Source organism: Sapajus apella, unplaced genomic scaffold (genome assembly GCF_009761245.1).
Source record: "Sapajus apella isolate SASKATOON/1434 unplaced genomic scaffold, GSC_monkey_1.0 scaffold36, whole genome shotgun sequence".
Lineage (NCBI taxonomy): Eukaryota > Metazoa > Chordata > Mammalia > Primates > Cebidae > Sapajus > Sapajus apella.
This window is the reverse complement of record NW_022436976.1, coordinates 19,270,213-19,288,811: the sequence shown is the minus strand read 5'-3', so window position 1 is coordinate 19,288,811 and position 18,599 is coordinate 19,270,213. Positions and strand designations below refer to the sequence as shown.

General features: G+C 39.0%; 1 protein-coding gene across 35 annotated transcripts in view; it reads left to right on the top strand.

Moving 5' to 3' along the window:
• SGIP1 (SH3GL interacting endocytic adaptor 1) overlaps positions 1 to 18,599 on the top strand; it is a 221,461-nt gene that overhangs the window by 157,098 nt on the left and 45,764 nt on the right. For 15 of the 35 annotated variants that reach the window (XM_032296686.1, XM_032296679.1, XM_032296675.1 and 12 more), the window contains 4 exons: positions 497 to 997; positions 7,769 to 7,896; positions 8,935 to 9,061; positions 12,876 to 12,941. In XM_032296686.1, coding sequence (XP_032152577.1) covers positions 497 to 997; positions 7,769 to 7,896; positions 8,935 to 9,061; positions 12,876 to 12,941 — 822 coding nt within the window. Of the gene's footprint in view, positions 1 to 496; positions 998 to 7,768; positions 7,897 to 8,934; positions 9,062 to 12,875; positions 12,942 to 13,886; positions 13,947 to 18,599 lie in introns of all 35 variants that reach the window. The other 20 variants (XM_032296706.1, XM_032296697.1, XM_032296701.1 and 17 more) reach the window with 7 other exon arrangements.

Below are 18,599 nucleotides of genomic sequence, written 5' to 3'. Positions count from 1 at the left end.
TAGATAATCTTTATAAAATATGAGGGCGTCTTTCACTTCTCAATTCTTTTTATATTGTGTGATGTGTATTTCAGTAGGCCAGATTTTCAGAAGGGACCTTGCTTTTGGACCTTGCTTTTTGGAGAAGTCCCAGAGCCTGTACTTCTCTGTGAATCTAACACTGTCTTGTCAAAATGTTCACACTGTGTTCACCTGTGGGCAGCCTTTGAGAGCAGTATCATGCACAGCACTTTAAATGACGGTAAAAGTAGCTAGCTGTGCTCAGCTTGCAAAAAAGAGTAAATAATAGCATAAAAATATGATGCTCACTTTATGGAGTGGGAGATCTCTCCCCCTACCTTCAGCTCCTAATCCAACAGAGATATTTTTATATCATCAAGTATGCCCACTGAGGCACCTCACACATCAATGTATCTTCCAATCTTTGCCTCCCTCCCTCACTCCCCACACAAATAATAAGTCAATTAAAGTTTAAAATCAACTACTTTAACCACAGGAAATGACCAGTCAGCCACAGAGGTCAAAATTGAAAAGCTACCATCCATCAATGACTTGGACAGCATTTTTGGCCCAGTTTTGTCCCCCAAGTCTGTTGCTGTTAATGCTGAAGAAAAGTGGGTCCATTTTTCTGATACATCCCCGGACCATGTGACTCCGGAGTTGACTCCAAAGGAAAAAATGGTGTCCCCACCAGCTACACCAGACAACCCAGCTGACTCCCCAGCTCCAGGCCCTCCTGGCCACCCAGGTCCCACAGGCCCCCCAGGGCCTCCGGGGCCTCCTCGCCATGTACCATCGCCGCTCAATTTAGAAGAAGTCCAGAAGAAAGTCGCTGAACAGACCTTCATCAAAGATGATTACTTAGAAACAATCTCATCTCCTAAAGATTTTGGGTTGGGACAGAGAGCAACTCCACCTCCCCCACCACCACCCACCTACAGGACTGTGGTTTCGTCCCCCGGACCTGGCTCAGGCCCTGGTACGGGGACCACCAGTGGTATGTCTTACGCTTGAGTGTGCTTCGTGTGACGGGGAATGGCCATGGCTGCTGCAGTGTGGGCAACACCCTCCTCCTGCCTGGCAGCTGGCTTCAGAGCTTCAGCCCTCACGCCTCTGGTCTGGGTGCCCTGTGGCCCCACAGCATGTCCTAGTTCATCAGATGCTCGCAGTCATGGTCCAAGTCTGTGGATGTGTTCTGCCTTGCACTCCCAGCCCTTAGGTGTGCCCTGCTGTCCACCCTGCATTTAGGAGGTCTCGATTTCTAAAACAAAGCTGTCATGCCATTGTTTGGAATTCAGGAAAGTCCTAGGAAGACAGATTTCACAGAGAGTGGATTTCATGTTAAATGTCTGATTTCCTTGTTGGATGCCTCCACAAGGACACTAGGTTTTGTGGTTCAGTGTGTTGTGTGTATATGTAGGCAGGCAGGAGAGGGTGAATGGGCTTCTTTTATTTTTTTCTTTTCTTTTTTTTTTTTTTTGGTTGTGGAAGAACTGTGTTAACCCCTCTGATTTCTTTAGAAGAAAAGATGTAAGGCTTAAAAAGGACATTTTAGGAAACGACAAAAGAAAAAAACAGGATACATATACTGCAACACTAATCTAATCAAGCTATCACTGAAGACAGACTTGTTTTCTGTTCTCACTATTTGACACACTCATCAGGCTATGAGGTCAACTCTAAGTGTGGTGACAGGTGATGGAGTCTGCCGATTCTGACATTGAATTTTATTGTTTTTCCTTATTTGAAGCTTCATTTTGGGTTTTTTAACAATGAAAGCATGGATCACCTGCCATGCACACCAAAGCAATATCAAGATTTTCAAATGCATCTTCCTCTATATCATTTATTCCACTGTTGCCCAAATTTGTCTGACAACATCCCCCAGTGCTTTCCTTCCTGTGCATGTGAGTTCGGTTTAGGGACCTTCGGGGGGTGCCATGTATTTGTTTTGCATTTGATGTGAAAGAGGCAGTAAAGTACAAGGTGCTTAAATCTAGTAAGAGACAGAAATTCTACTATTTGGTCATCATCACTGTCTCTTTCAATGAGGTCTTTCAGAATTTGCTCTGTGCTTACAAATCCTTCTGTGCTTAAAGTGAGAGCATCCATGGTGGTCAAGAAGAGGGCTAGGTGTTCACCTGTACTGCACACAAAACCAATGTTTTTTATCATTAGGTGCGTATCCCACCAGGTCCTCATCCCCCCAAAACGAAAACTATTCAAAATCAGCAAGTATTTTTACCATAAGACCTTTGGGAGTCTTTACTTTGCAAATAATAGAAACTATAGTTTCTTCTCCTGGGCACCATGCTGTTTGTTTGCTTTGTTTTGCTTTGTTGTTAGACAGAGAGTTGCTCTGATACCCAGGCTGGAATGCAGAGGTGCCATGCTGGCTTACTGTAACCTCTGGGCTACAGTCTTCTGGGTTCAAGTGATTCTCCTGCCTTATCCTCCCTAGCAGCTGGAATTACAAGTGTGTGCAACCACACCGGGCTAATTTTTTTGTATTTTCAGCAGAGACAGGGCTTCACCATATTGGCCAGGCTGGTCTCAAACTCCTAGCTTCAAGTGATCCACCTGCCTCATACTGCCAAAATGCTGGGATTACAGGCGTGAGCCACTGCGCCCAGCCCTATCTGCTTTTTGGCCTAAATGCTTTTTGTACATTATTTCATACAACAACAGCATGTGGTAGATACTGTTATTTTTCCCATTTTACAGATGGGAAAACTGAGGCTCAGAGATATCAAGTAATTTGCCCAAATTTACAAGCTGGAGGCAATGGACTGGATTCATACTCAGCTCTGTCTGATCCGGAGCCTATGCTGTTAACTGGTGTGCTTTCCAGGCACTTTTGTAAGATTTAGTCATAAACATTCCAAACTTATTTGACTGCTGAGACCTGTCTGCACTGCCCAGTGTTATCAACAAGATCACCAAAAGTCTTCCTCAAAATGTACTCCTCTGTGTTCCTCTCCCTAATTCTAGAGGGTTACAGCATCCATCTTCATCCCTCTATTATTTTTTTTGGTCTTTTATGGGATACAAAGCTCCTTATCAATCTGTAAAGATAATAAAGAATCACTATGTAAAGCCTCCAACCACACACCCAGAAAGACATTAGTGGTCCATTGTAAAAGAGGGCTGTGTACTTCTGTTTTCTATGCAGCTCTCCTAATCCAGGCCCTCAGTCTTCTGAAAGGACATTTAAAGAATACCCACCTCCCTCCACAGGTAGGCCACAATGCTCTCCTCAAAAGAAACACCTTTAGCCAGGCGTAGGGAGGACAGGTGGCTTTGGTAATTCATCTGTGTTTCATCTAACACCTTTCATAAAGCTCTCAAAGATACTTGTTCAATTGAATTTATCACTGATCTAATTAGGAAGAAAGGAACGTTTGTTTTCCTTCTGGAAAATTTGAGAGTTTTGTGGTGATTTTTAATGTTTAGCTTCCATATCCTTATTTGAAATTATTTTAAAATGTTACCAGTAAAGACTTGATTCTTAATAATTGAGCTGGAAATAGCTTGACTTTACTAGTATTAAAAGATTGGATTTCTAAGTAGAAGATTGAACTGGGTCACTGAAGCCCATGAATAACTAAAGCTCAGCAGCATTATCTCCTTAATTAAGTCCCAGTTTATTTGCTGCTTAATCTTTCGTTGATAGAACATACACAAGCTGGCAGAAATATAAATTTGAGATTGATACAATAGGTTATGGCCTCATGTTTTAAAGATTAGCAATGGTTCTCACTACTTGCTTTTTATAGCATTAGGCCTGATGAAACTAACTTTCTTGCACTTCTCAAAGCATATTTAATTATATACCACTATGCACTCATTTTTAAAATTGTATTCACAGCATGGTGACTGTCACTGACCAAGCACAGACAGTACTGACAACCTTGTGAACCAGAAGAGTTACCTGCTGTTGAAAAGCAGGTGGAAGTTAAGAATTTGCTCCCAGAACTTCAATTTCCTTATGGCAAAAAGTTATAAATACCTATTTTGGCCAGAACAGTACTTAACTAGAATGCAGACACTGGTTCTTGGCAAAGGGTATCTCTTCTCCCACGTGGGTTGCGTGCCAGAGGTTGAGGGGGAAAGAGTTTTGTTGGCTTGCACCGTGTTTGGGGGCCAGGGAAAGAAAGGAGTAAGTAAAGAATGTTCAGTGCAGCATTTTCCAACTTGGGAAACTAACGATGTTATATGCAAACATTACAAGTCAATATACAAATGAGTCTGAGCTACCTGGGGTTAAATTAACCGAATATATTTCCTAACTACAAGTCTTTCAGAGCAGCGATGTCCAATACAGTAGTCCCTAGCCACGTGGGGTTATTTTAATTATACTCTTAGTTGCTCAACATTACTATAAAAACTTCATTCTTTACATACTGTAGCCACAATTCAAGTGCTCAGTGGCTATATGTGGCTAGCAAATCTACTAACAGTTCTAGAACATTTTCACATGGCAGAAAGTTCTGTTAGTAATGTTTCAGGGCTTTTAATATGTTAGTCATCAAAAAGAGAAACATAGCATATAATCATTTACATACATATTTAATAGTTTTTTTCAAAGAAATGGTATAATTATGTTCTAAGAAACACAATGTGGGAAAGGTTGTTTAGTTCTTCACATATCTCAAAGTGCGTATGTTTTAATTCACTTGATTCTCCCAGGAACAGCATGGTCTTTTAACCTCATTTTGTGGATAAGGAAACAAGCTCAAAAAGGTAGCTTAGCTGTGGTCATAAAGCTAGTAAGTTGCAGAGCCAGGATCTGGCCCCCGCATCTGTTGGATTCCATGGGCTGCGCTTTGACCACTTCTCCCAGCTGCTTCCACTGCTCCAGCCCAACACACACATTTAAAAAAGGAGATGAAATTTGCAGCTGTAGATATGCGGTCTTCGGAGGTTGCCAAGGAAATTGATTAAACCAGGTTGAGAACAACAAATGGATTGAGAGCATGTCAATGGTTGCCAACCTTTTTAACTCACAAAACTCAATGTATTTTGGTTTTTTATTTTAAACCTTAAAGAGTGGGGCTGTCCAAATCATTTTCCAGCATTGTTCTGGAAATAAACACTCTTTAAGGGGGAAATGAAAATGCAATTGAAAATTGAAGAGTGAGGATAAAGATGCACAAGGATAGCCATCTACATTCTTAACATATGAAATGATTGGGTAATTTCACAAAAGTATGTGAAGCCTTAGTTCAGTTGTGAAATACTCCTCAGGCCCTGAACATCCTCTGCTGAACCTCAGGGTTTGGTCAAGCAGGGTTTTAACTGAAATACTCTTTTGCTTCTTAGACACTCTTTCTTAGTGTCTTTCTAGCTGCACAACAAATCAATTACTTCAATTCAGTACAGAAAAAGTGATTTCAATGGGGCATCCATAAAGGAAAACAATTTTCAATTAACAACTAACTTTTTTAACTTTTTAGTTGTATTTGTATCGAAAAAACACAATCTTAATCATCATCACCAGTATCTATTACTTTCTATTTGTGTAAAATTTTATATAGTCAACATTTTCATAAGCATTTTCAATTTTATTTGTTACAAATACCTTGCAAGATAGAAACAGTGTCTCACTTTTAAAAATAAGGAAGCTGAGATTTCAAGCCAGCAAGGCCAGAACTCAAATCACCTGGTTCTCCATCCAGTGTTTTTCAGTATTCCACACTGCCCTGATGATGGCTCCTTAGTACTTTCCCAGGCATCACTGAAAGGAGTTTTAATTTTTTTTTCTGGAACATGTAGGAAAAGAATAAACAGCTGGCATTTTTTTGAGATTGATTCAAAAGACTGTTTCTTGGAAACAGACCTACAGATAGACGTTCTGGACCATTCCTATGGTATTGTTTTCATCAAGCTAAATAGAACAACTCCTCCTCCAACATCATCAAAAAAAAAAAAAAAATCCTAAGACTTCACTGTTTGAAGATTTATTTACGCTATGCTGTTACTTCTGTCTTCTGAAAACATCCTGGATGTAAATCTACTAACACAATAATCAAAAGAAAACTTTGTAGTGGGGCCTGTGAAAACATACCATTTATTTTTAAGAGAAGATTAGCAAAAGACTAAAAACATCTATATTGAAAGGGAAATGTGCAAGCCAAGCAAAAGTAAGAACAGACTTTATGCAAAATGTGGGAGTCTACACCACAGTCCATCTCAAACTATAAGAGATTGCATTTAAGAGTATGGGTTTTGGAGGTACATACGCAGTTTAAGCTATCTGCCCTTGGACAAGTTACTGAATCTCTGATCTCCAGATTCCGCATAAATACCTAATAATACCTACCTCCAACATTTATCAAGGGGATAAGATAATATATATAAAGTGCTTAGCATAGACCCTGACCCAATGGAGAATAAAAAGTAAGAATATGGGTGGTAGTAGTAGAGGAAGGGGGAGATATAGAGGGAGTGGAAGAAATAATTGGTAGGATTTCACACTAATGTGATTACATACAGAATAAACAGCACAGAGAAATACACTCAGGATTTCAGATTATTTAAACAAGAGGAGCAAGGTTTAATCCCCCAGGGACTCTCCTAAACAGAGAAGATTTCTGAAATGATAGGTTTTGCTGCTCAACTTTAAAGCTCTTGAGAATCTGAAAATTTGGAGACTGAGATGCTAATCTAGAACTCTCCAGAGGTCCCAGTTTTGTGGTGTGTTGTTTGGGAGGCAGCAAAGGGGCGGCAGGTGTGGGGGATGATGTGTGGATATTTCCCTAGGGCAGGATTTCTGAGAATTTTCTTGGGATGATTTGATACCTCTGCTTCTAACAGAAGTGACAAAAACCTCAGGAGTAGTCGGAACTTTGCTAAGCAAGAACTGTTTGAACATTGATTTGACTTTTTTTTTTTTAAGGTTTTCAGTCAAGTTTCCCTGTGTATCTCAGACATACGACTGAAGTTAGGCAGATTCCTGAATCCAGAGACCCCACTGGTGTGCTGACTGATGTGCATGCCAGCCTCTGTGTGTCTTCTGTGTTTCATATGCTTGTCATTGACAGCCAGAAAAGTAAATCCAAGAGGCTCTTCCAAAAAATCATCATGGGCAAACTCCGCCTTGACAGATTCCTAAGCAGCCTCCTTCACAAAATAAGATCTTCTAAATTCAATGCATTTCTATTAAGATTCTAAATACAAAGTATTCATGCAACATCTAACTTATTTTCTTATATTTTGTCTTTTGCTTACCCTCCAGTGTTTGGGTACATTGATAAAGTTGGCTCTCATAATTTGACCACAGTCAAAAGCATAATTCTCTTATCATGTTTAAAGAAGAAAAACCTAAAGTGGAAAAATCATCTTCCTTCATGTTCTAATCTCCCATTATCATCTCGGACATAAACAAATTCCAAATACATGCAAAATGCAAGAGAATTTGTTATGTGTTTAGTGTGTATGCGATGATAATGAAGGGTACCTACCACACAGCCAAGAGTCTTAAGACTTTACCTTCTGTCATAGAGCATAAAAGGATTTACCTTTCACTGGGTGTCACATGGCAACAAAAGGCAATGAGCTTCTGCCATCAACCATAGATGAACGGAGTAAATTTTTTTTCTTTATTAAGAAAAAAAAGAGAAAAAAAAAGTGCTACAGTGTTTAGTGTAGTAACTGCCAAGGCAAAAAAAAAAAAAATTTTAAGTGTCTGGGACTGGCATTGTACTGTGATAACAGCGCTTTGGCCCCCTGTGTTTCCAGCCATTTTTAATACTAGCTTGTTTTTCAGGTGCATCATCCCCTGCTCGACCAGCCACTCCTTTGGTTCCTTGCAGCAGTACCACTCCACCTCCGCCCCCTCCCCGGCCTCCATCCCGACCAAAGCTACCTCCAGGAAAGCCTGGAGTTGGAGATGTGGTATGTTCCCCTCTGCCCTGGCTTGCTCAGAAACGGTGAAAATGACAAACAGAAGCTCCAAATGCCTTCAGGTCTAAGCGTTTAGAGGACTTATACAAACAACCCCAACAGGTGGCATCTGAAAGATAGTCACTGTGGTATGAGTGTACATTTCAACCCTCCTCAAATTTCTACCATCTTCAAGCCAAGATCTAAAATGATAGGAATAGGATGCTTGGGCCCTCACCTCTGCTATAGTGGGTTAGATGCAAATGCCGATAATCACATTCAATTGCACTAAATCCTTTAGAAAGACAGGTGTTTCACAATATTTGTCTGCTGTTAGAAAACTCCAGGAGAGAGCGAATCCTGGCTTCTGACCCCAGAATACAGATGACTTACTGATAGTATGCACACTATGTGAATATACAGCGAAGGAGCAGTGGCATGAGGAATTTGTTGCGAAAGTTTCTTGCATTGCATTTTAAGGCTGAGGAGTGGAAAATATTCTGTGTTTAAGGCTGAGGAGTGGAAAATATTCTGTGTTTAAGGTTGAGGAGTGGAAAACATTCTGTGTGAACAATTAGGAGAGACTTGTGGCAGAGGTAGATTTCTTTGGCATTTGCACACAGGAGCCACAAACTGATGACATCCATAATATTTGGCTGGACTAGCACAGTGCAGTATTTTTGTATTTTGTTAGCTTTAGATGAGTATGAGCTCTCACCCTGTGTCACTTGCTGAGTCCCTGAGGGCATGTGAGTTCAGTCCTGAAACAGACCTGCTGATCATGTCACAGACGCCAGCTTCCCTAAGCTCAGGTTTAGCATGTTACAGTTTATAGTTTAGCATGTTATGGTTTACAGTTTCTCCAGAAAATTCCATAAACTCTCCACTCCACAAACTCTCGTATAGATATAATTAATTTCAGTGTAAAATGGTGTCATCTACTTTTTAAAAACCTAAGTTGTCATATCTGGGGCTGGGAGACATTAAAAATATAAAGCAAAAACCGCAACCTGTGTATCTAACTTCTCATCTCTTTTCTTCTCCCTACAGTCCAGACCTTTTAGCCCTCCCATTCATTCTTCCAGCCCTCCTCCAATAGCACCCTTAGCGCGGGCTGAAAGCACTTCTTCAATATCGTCAACCAATTCCTTGAGCGCAGCCACTACTCCCACAGTTGGTAAAAATTCTCTCCTCTCTTTTAATCTGTTTGTAGTTTTGACTGGCTATTTTTTATGATCTGAAATCCCCAAGGCCCTGTGTTTCTGGTTGAAATTGTTTTGCTGTGTGTTTTGCTACTATCACCTGACTTCTTTTAAAACCACCTTCTCAGCAAAGGAGGCAAAGTGTTTTACCTACGCAAATAAACAAATACAAGAACATTAACACCTGTATTTTGCAGGAATTTTCTTATGGTGTTCCTTACAGAGCTATTCAAAAAAATAAAGAAGAAATTGCCAAGGAAGGTCTTGTAATTTAGATATCATTTCTTAAAACAAAAAGTCTCCTTTGAGGGGAAATGTTATTTAAATTCCAACCATGTACCACATCAGAAATCACAAAATTTAGAACTTGTATTTTCTTGAAGCTCTCATTTCTTCATCATTTTTGGTTGTCCTTATGTTGACAAATGGTATAAACACTGGCATTGTGAGACTTGAGCAAACTTTTCGACATTCTTTTCTAGTGCTTTCGGTGATGTGTGGTCAATTTTCCTAGAGAAATAAGTAGTTGGTGGCATTTTCAGTAAATGCTTTTGTGCCTCCTTCCTTATGCTGTGATGAAAGTGTTAAGAATGGCTGTTCAGCCGGATGGTTTTCCAAGGTATCAGTGCTTTATTTTGCCTGGAGCACCATCCCCCTTTCCAAAGCTGGTCTCTCTCTTTTCCACCTCCAGTAGGAGACAGGTTCCTGCTGCCTCTCTCATTTTTGCATCATGTCTCCCACCTAGGGCTTTCCCGTTCCATTTTTCCCATGGAATCCCCATTCCCCATTGTCTTCCTTTATTATCGGAACTCCCCTCCGGCTCTTCCATAGTGTAAACCACCTGGCCCATCCCACATTGCTTGGGAGAATCATTAGCTAAAGCTAAATAAATTCCTTCTGCTACTCTTGGAAGAACAGACTGCACAGTTGCCTTCTCACTGCACAACCTGTGAGAAGTAGGTTGGTCAAAGCCTGAAGCTCTTCCAGAGAAAGAACTGCCTGTTTTCACAGAAATATAAGTTAAAGTGTGCCTCTTAAGGCCCCCAAAGAGAATTTCAACTATATCACATGCTTTATATCTTTAATCAGATCCTCCCAAAAGAACCTTTCAAGTTTGGTGAAAATATAGCCAGTTACCTAGTTTCATGTGAGTTAGTAACAGACAGATATTTGACATTATTTATGTAGCCAGGTTTGTTTCTGTCTGCAACATCAATTGGGGCAATTTGGGGCTTCCTACCTTCCAATGCCTAGTAACTCATTTCCCTTTTGTGTTTGTTTGTTTGTTTGTATTGTTCTGTAACTTTTTTTTTTAACTCTATCTCTTTAATAATCCTTGATTGCTACAGGCCATTCCCCACACTGCCACTCTTTTTTCGAGATTAGTTGTTTCACCTACTTCATGTGATTTGCCTTGTTGGTCAGAGAAGAAAGTAAGAGTAAACTGTCACTCAGAAAGCTGAATCTCAAGTGACCTCAGATAAACCTGTAACATGTTCTTTCAATGCACTGTGGTTCATAGAGAAAATAGCACACACAAAGAATTGAACTTTGTACATGTTTTGTACAATGTGTTTCTATACTCTCTGCTGCAGAAATCTCAAATCCTGGCCAGAAACTTTGATTCTTAACACATCTAGTATGGGTTCTTTCAAGATGAACCAGAGTGGATTTTTTTTTTTAAAAAAATAGCCATGTAAGAGGATAGTCACGTTGCTTCATTATTGAGGAGCATACTGATTTTGTTTGGTTTCGTTACCTTTATTTGGTGTTCATCTTCCTGTTGAATTCCTCACCCTCCTGCTCTGTCTTTTCACCTGCTGTGGGTCACCTGACAGCCACTTTTTTCTGAAGTAAATATACTGTGGAGACTGACTGTCCCAAGGCTTCCTGTGCACTGCGCTTTCTCTCCGGAGAGGATGCGCTTTGGCTGTCCAGCACCAAAGGACCTAATCATGACTGATTTGGAATGTCAACTTAATGTAGTCAAATGGTGTGAGGGAGGTAGAGAACTTCAGCAGCAAATTCTCTGAAGTTGATAGCTCAACATTTCCCTCCCACCACATACTTTTTTTGACGTTTCCTATGGTACTTGAGCCAAAATTGGGACAAATTTAAAGTAATTCAAAAACTGAAGTTTTAAGAGCAAGTCTAAACCTTCCGCACAGCAATTCATATAAGAAAATTGCCCCTAAATGACTTTGGATGTGAGATTTCCCATGGCAGCTGTGGTTACACAATAGCAAATCTGATGCTACACCTAAAAACAGAACTTTTTTGTGTTGTCACACTAGAATAAGGAAGAGCTCCCATACAGCTGCCTTTGACTGGTTTAAAGACACCCTCGACTGAAAAATGCACCATTATTTTGTATATGACTAAGAAAGGGGGAGAAAACTGCCAGTTGAGCTAAGATAAAATGCTTTTTTATCACATTAATTATTTCAGACAGGTTAGAATGTGAAAAAGTGCACAGTTTAGAATCAATGGACCAGGCTTTCTGGTGTGTGGTGGTAATCTGGTGGTAATCCCAGCTGAGATGGGAGGATTACTTGAGCCCAGGAGTTCAAGAACAGCCTGGGCAACACAACAAAATCCTCATCTCAGTCTTTAAAAATAAAAAATAAATAAATAAATAAAAAGAATCAATGAAGAACAGTAAGTTATTTTGCACCAGTAAAAGCTCACAGGACTGCTACTATATGATTTGGGGGGAAATCATATTAATATTATAGGGATAGGGAAATTGCTTAAAGTTATTCTAAGAAACAAGCTACTAGACCTTTCAAGATACAGAGATAACAATAGAGATAATGAGGAATATCATCATTAAATTGTAAATATGGAGTCAGGCTAACAGAATATTTTTCAAGGAACATTATTATTTGTGGAATATTTTTTTCTACCCTAATCCATTTCCTTCTCAGCATTTTTCTTTCTTACTGGTCTTTGTACAAATTTTATTCAATTTTCTATTAAAATTGTAATATTATGCATAAGACCTGTGGCACTGAGTACTTTTTTAAAATCACATAGAGTCAAAATCCCAATTACTTGCATTTGTTCGTTGCTGAGAAGAGAGACCTTGTAAAGAGCTAAATCGGTTAAACTCTAGAGCACCAACTCATGCTTTTGTGACCAACTTACAAAGACATTTAGCCACAGCTGGATACCATAGACAAAGATGATATTATGATAATGCTGTTCAAAATTAACAGTCTATAACGATCAGGTGCAAGGCAAATTGAATTTGGATATTGATGAGGCTGAAATGGGATAATTCATGCAGGGACCTTGGATTTACACTGTTGCTTTTTTATGGTAACGTTGAAAGCATCTACTTTCCCATGGGAGGAAGGTTCATGCTGAGTGATCCTATTGAGCTGTCAGGGCTCTGTCAGGAGATTCTTGTTGATGGACATATGTCTGACCACTTGAGAACTGTGTTGGAGTGAAACACACTTGCATAAGTCAATTATTAATGACAATTCCTTTAGCAACTCCCTGAGAAGGTAGGGCGTGACTTCTTCCCTGGAGCCGACTTCAGACAAATTCACAGATGCTAAACGCTGGCATTTTTTAACATTTTAATTTCTCTCATAGAATCATCACAAAATAAGCAAAACACATTTTAATAACGAAATCATAATTCCAGTGTTTTAAATTTTGTTTCCTTTTTCCATTAAAATCATTCCTGTGTTCCAGTCGGTAGAGCGGGCTTCTTGATTTCATTTGGGATTTGTATTTGTGTTTTTCTTTTCCATTCGTTTATGTTTCTTTGGTTCGTAGTGTCAGAAGATGATGTTTTTTATGACAAACTGCCCTCGTTTGAAAGGCGCTGTGAAACGCCTGCAGGTATGGTGCTAGCCAAGTGATCTCTAGAGACCTAGATTTCAAAAATCCAAGCCATTATCCATCTGAATGCTATAAACTTCATGGACATGCTCCTCACCTCATGAGTGTCCAGTGCCTCTCAGATGCACCCTGTATATTTACTGTTCATTGTAGGACTCACGCCACTGAAAGTTTTTAAATGACTGTATTAAAAAGCAGCAGGTTGCATGACAGTTTCTCAGTGAAGAGGTTCAAAAGAAAAAGGTGAGATGCTATCGCTTTGTGACTTTACAGAGGAAGGAATAATTTAACTGCTCAGAATTACATGTCCGGTCACTGCTTTTTAATTTAAAAAATAATAGAGCATCATTAGTAATCTTGTTTTCTCTTTGGTACATAGGTAAAGGGTGTTTTGTGTCTGGATGCCTAAGGCGATTCCAGGGGAGGGGAAAGGAAGATATCTGACATCTTCCCTGAAATTTATGTTGATATGCAATGCTTTGTCATTTAAAACCTAAGCTAATGTTTTCTACGATCCGTAACTCTGAGTTTATCTTTCTGGAAACATAGAAGGGGATGACATTGAAGATGAAATGGATACAGCCATTGCTGAATGACAGTTTGCCCAAATTAGTGCAGTTAAAATATGCTGACGCCCCTGCATGGCCAGGAAGACTTCCACTCCATGCACACAAGCACCAAATGTCAAGCAACCACCAACACGTGCCCATTCCTTTAGGCCTCCATAGCTTTGCTTTTGCTTTTTGTTTCCTGAACTAAAAAAAAAAAAAAAAGAAAAAAAATGCATAGATTGCCAGCCTTCCCTTTTTCCTGCACGCTAATGGCATGTAGTGCCTCCACCCTTCCCTGTAGTGAGATTAATGACCTGCTCTGTAACTCACATTGTGTCCTTCTCTCTCCCTTTCCTTAACCCTTCCCATCCCGCTTCAACTCCTGGCCATACAGAGAATGAACAGCCTTCCCTCGTTTGGTTTGACAGAGGAAAGTTTTATTTGACTTTTGAAGGTAAGTAGTGCATAGCATACCAGGTTCTAATCTATACTCCCCATCCTTCTTTCCCCATCTGCATTTCCAAATCCCAGTTCTCTTCAAAAGTTCTGGTCTCACATTCCATATGAAAATGCTATGGCTACTTAGAAAATGTTAAACACTAAAGGAAATATTATATGAATTTGGTTAGTATATGATCTTCAATTTTTCACACTGAAAAAATTAAAGCTAATTTGCAGTTAATATTGGTTATTTAATTAACTATGGTCAATTGAAAACAAAACAAAACACACCTTTTTTGGCCAAGGAACTTAACTCTGTCAACCAGGGCTCTTTCCTAACTCTTTTGCAAATGCAGTGCAACAAATATGACATTTTTGGTTGGTATTGGCATTTAACTTGTTTTGGATAATTAATATTTCAGATGCAACCTCCACTATTATAAAATGTAAATATGTAAATACATTCTTATGACAAGAAATACTGTATAAGAGATGAGAAAAACTGGGAAATGAAAAAAAGAGTATAATACTAAGTTTGATCTGCATCTCCTGAAATTGCAATGAGATGGCTGCAGTAAAATGGACAACTATTGCTGGACTTGCCATTTTAGAAGATTAATGAAAATATATCTAAATACAATGTCAAATATCTAACCTCAATGTTTGATCATTTGTTATATTCTACATTAAGGATAAGCATTCTTCTGTTTTATATTTAAGTTCTAAATCATCTTAACAGGCCAGTCATTTGACTAAATGGACCATTTAAACTAATGGTGGGGGGTGGGGAGAAGTTAAGTAATTTAACTTAATTTATGGGCTATCTTACACATAAAAATTTATCACATAAGACCCTACTTTCCAGGATTTTAAATTGCTACCTTTATCCCAGGGTCAAAAGTTGGCCAAAAAGCATTCCACTCTAGAATTGAATCTAAATATTGAACTTGCCTTTGTGTTTCATGAAAACAAAATAGAATTTTTATAACTTGAGTGTGTGTTTTCATGCAATTTTAAAAATTAGAATGGCTGATATACATATATAGTTTGTAGAGTTGTGGATTCTTTTCCCTCAACAATGAATTTTGCTGGGAAGATAGTCGTAGAGATGGAAGTTCTTAGCTAGAACTTATCCAGAAGTAGCTTGGGTAGTAGTAGGAAAGATAATCTGATTTCAAATTTCGCAAACATTCTGATTTCTTGGACTGGCTTGGGTAAAGGACAGGTGAATAAGCAGTAGAGGACGTATCTTCTGTACATGAAGTCAAAGACTTCATTGCCTTGGGTCATTAATTTTGTGATAACCAAGATGCAAAGTCCACAGCTTGTGACCTCCTAAGCTTTCTTTTAGAATTAGATGAAATTAATAAGTGCCTAAGTATTTTTTTTTACTAATCAGCATGTTGCAAAAGAACCTACAGTTGCATAGGGTGGTAATCCTGAAGTAAAGCACTACCTGTATACTTAAAGACACTTTGTTTCCATCTGGTCACAGCAAATGATGTAGTTTACCCTCTTTTGACTAGGAAATTAAGCAAGGCACTTTGCCAACCCTCAAATGATTGTCTGGGGCTCAAAAAAAACCAACTCTGACAGTTTTTTGTTGTTTGTTCTGGCTACTGTATGTGCTGGCTTATTTGTTTATACTTTATTGTGGGTCTGTTTTGAGAGACAGAGACCCTTTTTGAAGAAACCAATCTAAAGACATTTTTGGTTGTCAGTTTGTTTGTTTTAAAAATACATATTCTCAATCAAATATGAATATTTAATAAATGTGTGGAATAACATATCATGTTTTATGAAAACATATTTGTCAGTAGATTTCTGGGTATTTAAAGTTGGTAATATTGCCATTTTAATTAGTTAGATTCAAATTCCTTAAGCATCTCAATTTGGGCCAAGAGAAGTCATGCAAGAAGAGTTTTAATAAAAATTAATTGGAATCTCTAGTACTGTATTATCTTAATCTTGGACTTTGTTCAAGATTAAGTATAAATGAGGCTTCTTGAAAGGGTATGAGAATAGCCATGTCATGAATGTAGGTGTCACTGTTTCTCTCCCTAAAAAATGCTTATGCAGATAAAAGTATATTCAAATGCACTTCAAGGGAAGCCTTAAAAGAAACAAAATGATGCCTTGCTATCTGAGCAAAAATGGCTATATTTTTTAAGTGGAGATTTGTCTTCAATACTTGGATATTTTTAGCTAGTGAAACCAAGAATAATTTTTTTTATTCTGCTGTGATGATGAAATGATATAGAAATGGTGACATTTTAATTTACCTTGAGAATAGTGACCACACTTACATTTTTGCGCTTCAAAAGCGTCTTCCTTCAGCATGTTTTATTGAGTAGGATTTCTAACATATTCTTCTAGGACACTCTGGTTTTACCCACATTTGTTACTATTAGTATTAATTACCATTATCTTCAATTCTTCATCCCCGGAATGTAGATGAAGAAAGATTCCCATGTCAAAGTAGCCATCAGTTCCAAATAGCTTTTCAATTATTATTTATTGACTTCTAAATAGTGTTCGAAACCCTACTCTGTCTTATTCATCATTTTATTCTTACACTGCTTTAGACATCATTGTCACTTTAGTCAATGTTTGAGCTACTGACCAACCAATCAACAAAGTAATCAATTGGCATATGAGTTTATTTGAAGATAACATGAGGTGCCTCACACTTCCAAATTTAAGTTAATAATAGAGATAGAAAACTGTTAGTGGTTCTAATTCACGAGACCCAGTGCTTTTCCAAGCGTTTTACTTTTTTAAACAGCTTTACTGAAATATTAATTAATAATAAAAATTCAATTTAAGTTTGGAAAAAAAACAGTAAAGGTTTCAAATGGCGATAGTTTTTTAAATTCATCAAAGACTGTATCCTATTGAAGCTATCAAGTATTCTGAGGTGGGAGGGCAAGATATTTCCATGACAAATATTAAATAGAAGATATGGCTGCTAGGTATTTGAACAATTCCCCAAAGTGTTTGAACATCGAGATGTTTTCAGTAATGTGCTGCACTTCTCCTTGGCTAGCTTTTTAAACTACAAAATCATCTTATATGTGGTGGTGAAAAATGAACAAACAAAAAACCTGCTACCTTAAGTTCTTAAGTGGCCTCGTGTGAGAATATTAGCTCTATCATCTGCTTATACAGCCTCTTCTATCTCACACACGCTCCTCTCTACACTGCTCTGTGCTTCTGTTCGCTGGTCTTTCTCCCATCCCACTGGGAACATCACATTCCTAACAGTCCCCTTCTGTACATTTCAATCTCTCAGCTGAACTTACCCACCCATTTCCTGACGAAATCCTGGCTCTATTGGGAGCCATCATTTCCATAGCACTCTCCATGGAGACCTCTCTTCAGTCTTCCATAGGCTGTTCATCATGGGACTAGGAGGCAGTGTTTGGATTCCCCCAGCTCCCTAATGCTAATTCCAAAACCTTCCTGATTGTGAAAGCAGCTGTCTGATAATTCCAGGATCTTCCACTCCTTGTTGCTGTTAACAGCTGACTGCAGAGCAGTCCTCTGCATTTATCTTAGAGATGCTGGCAGTTTGCATGTTATCCTCTGTGCCACCTCACTTCCCAACATCATCCTGTGACATAGAGTGTATGTGTGTGACCCGTCCCACACACTGGCTCCAGAGTCTCTTGATGTCTTCTCCAACAAGCTTTCTCAGGCTTTCTCTCCACTTTGCTAGGAACTCCACACCTCTGGCCACACCCTGGAAATCGTTCCCACTGGCAAGTCTCATTTCAGCTGTTTCGTAATGAACGATTTGCCGCCCTTTTCGTGCACGAGGGACTTTATGAAGCAATATTCTTTCATTCAACAAATATTAACGTGACTGCCTACTGTGTACTGGCACTGGGCACTCCCCAGCAGTAAACCAAACAGAAAAATATCCCTGTCATCACAGAAGTTATGTTCTACTGTGGAAAGTTAAAAATAAAAAGATAAATAGGTAAAAGATATATAGTATGAATATGGTAATTTTATTCAATAGGAAAGGAGAATGGAGCATATTGAGGGTTGCAGTTTTAAATTGGGGGAATTGAGGTTGAAAAATTAAAAATAAAATAAAAATAATAATGAATATGAGTAACTAACATCTGAGTATGTACTATGTATAAAGCAATCTCCATCTATTATCTCATTTCACCTGCACAACTCACTAATGAAGAAACTGAGATTCAGGTAATATAAGTAACTTTCACAGGGTCACACAGTCAAAAAGAGACAGAGTGGCAGGGCATGGTTTCTCATGCCTGTGATTCCAGCACTTTGGAAGGCCAAGGTGGGTGGAACAACTGAGGTCAGGAGTTCGAGACCAGCTCAGTCAACATGACAAAACCCCACCTCTACTAAAAATACAAAAATTAGCTGGGCATGGTAGCACACACCTTTAATCCCAGCTACTTGGGAGGCTGAGGCAGGAGAATCCTTTGAACCCGTGAGGCAGAGGTTGCAGTGAGCCGAGATTGCGCCACTGCCCTCGAGCCTGGGTGACAGAGTGAGACTCCATCTCAAATAAATAGATAAATAAAAGAGACAGAGTAATGATTTAAACTCTGGCCGCCTAGCCGGAGGCCACTCTGCTCCACCACCCCACCCTACTGTACATACATAATCTCATTCAGTCCTTGCA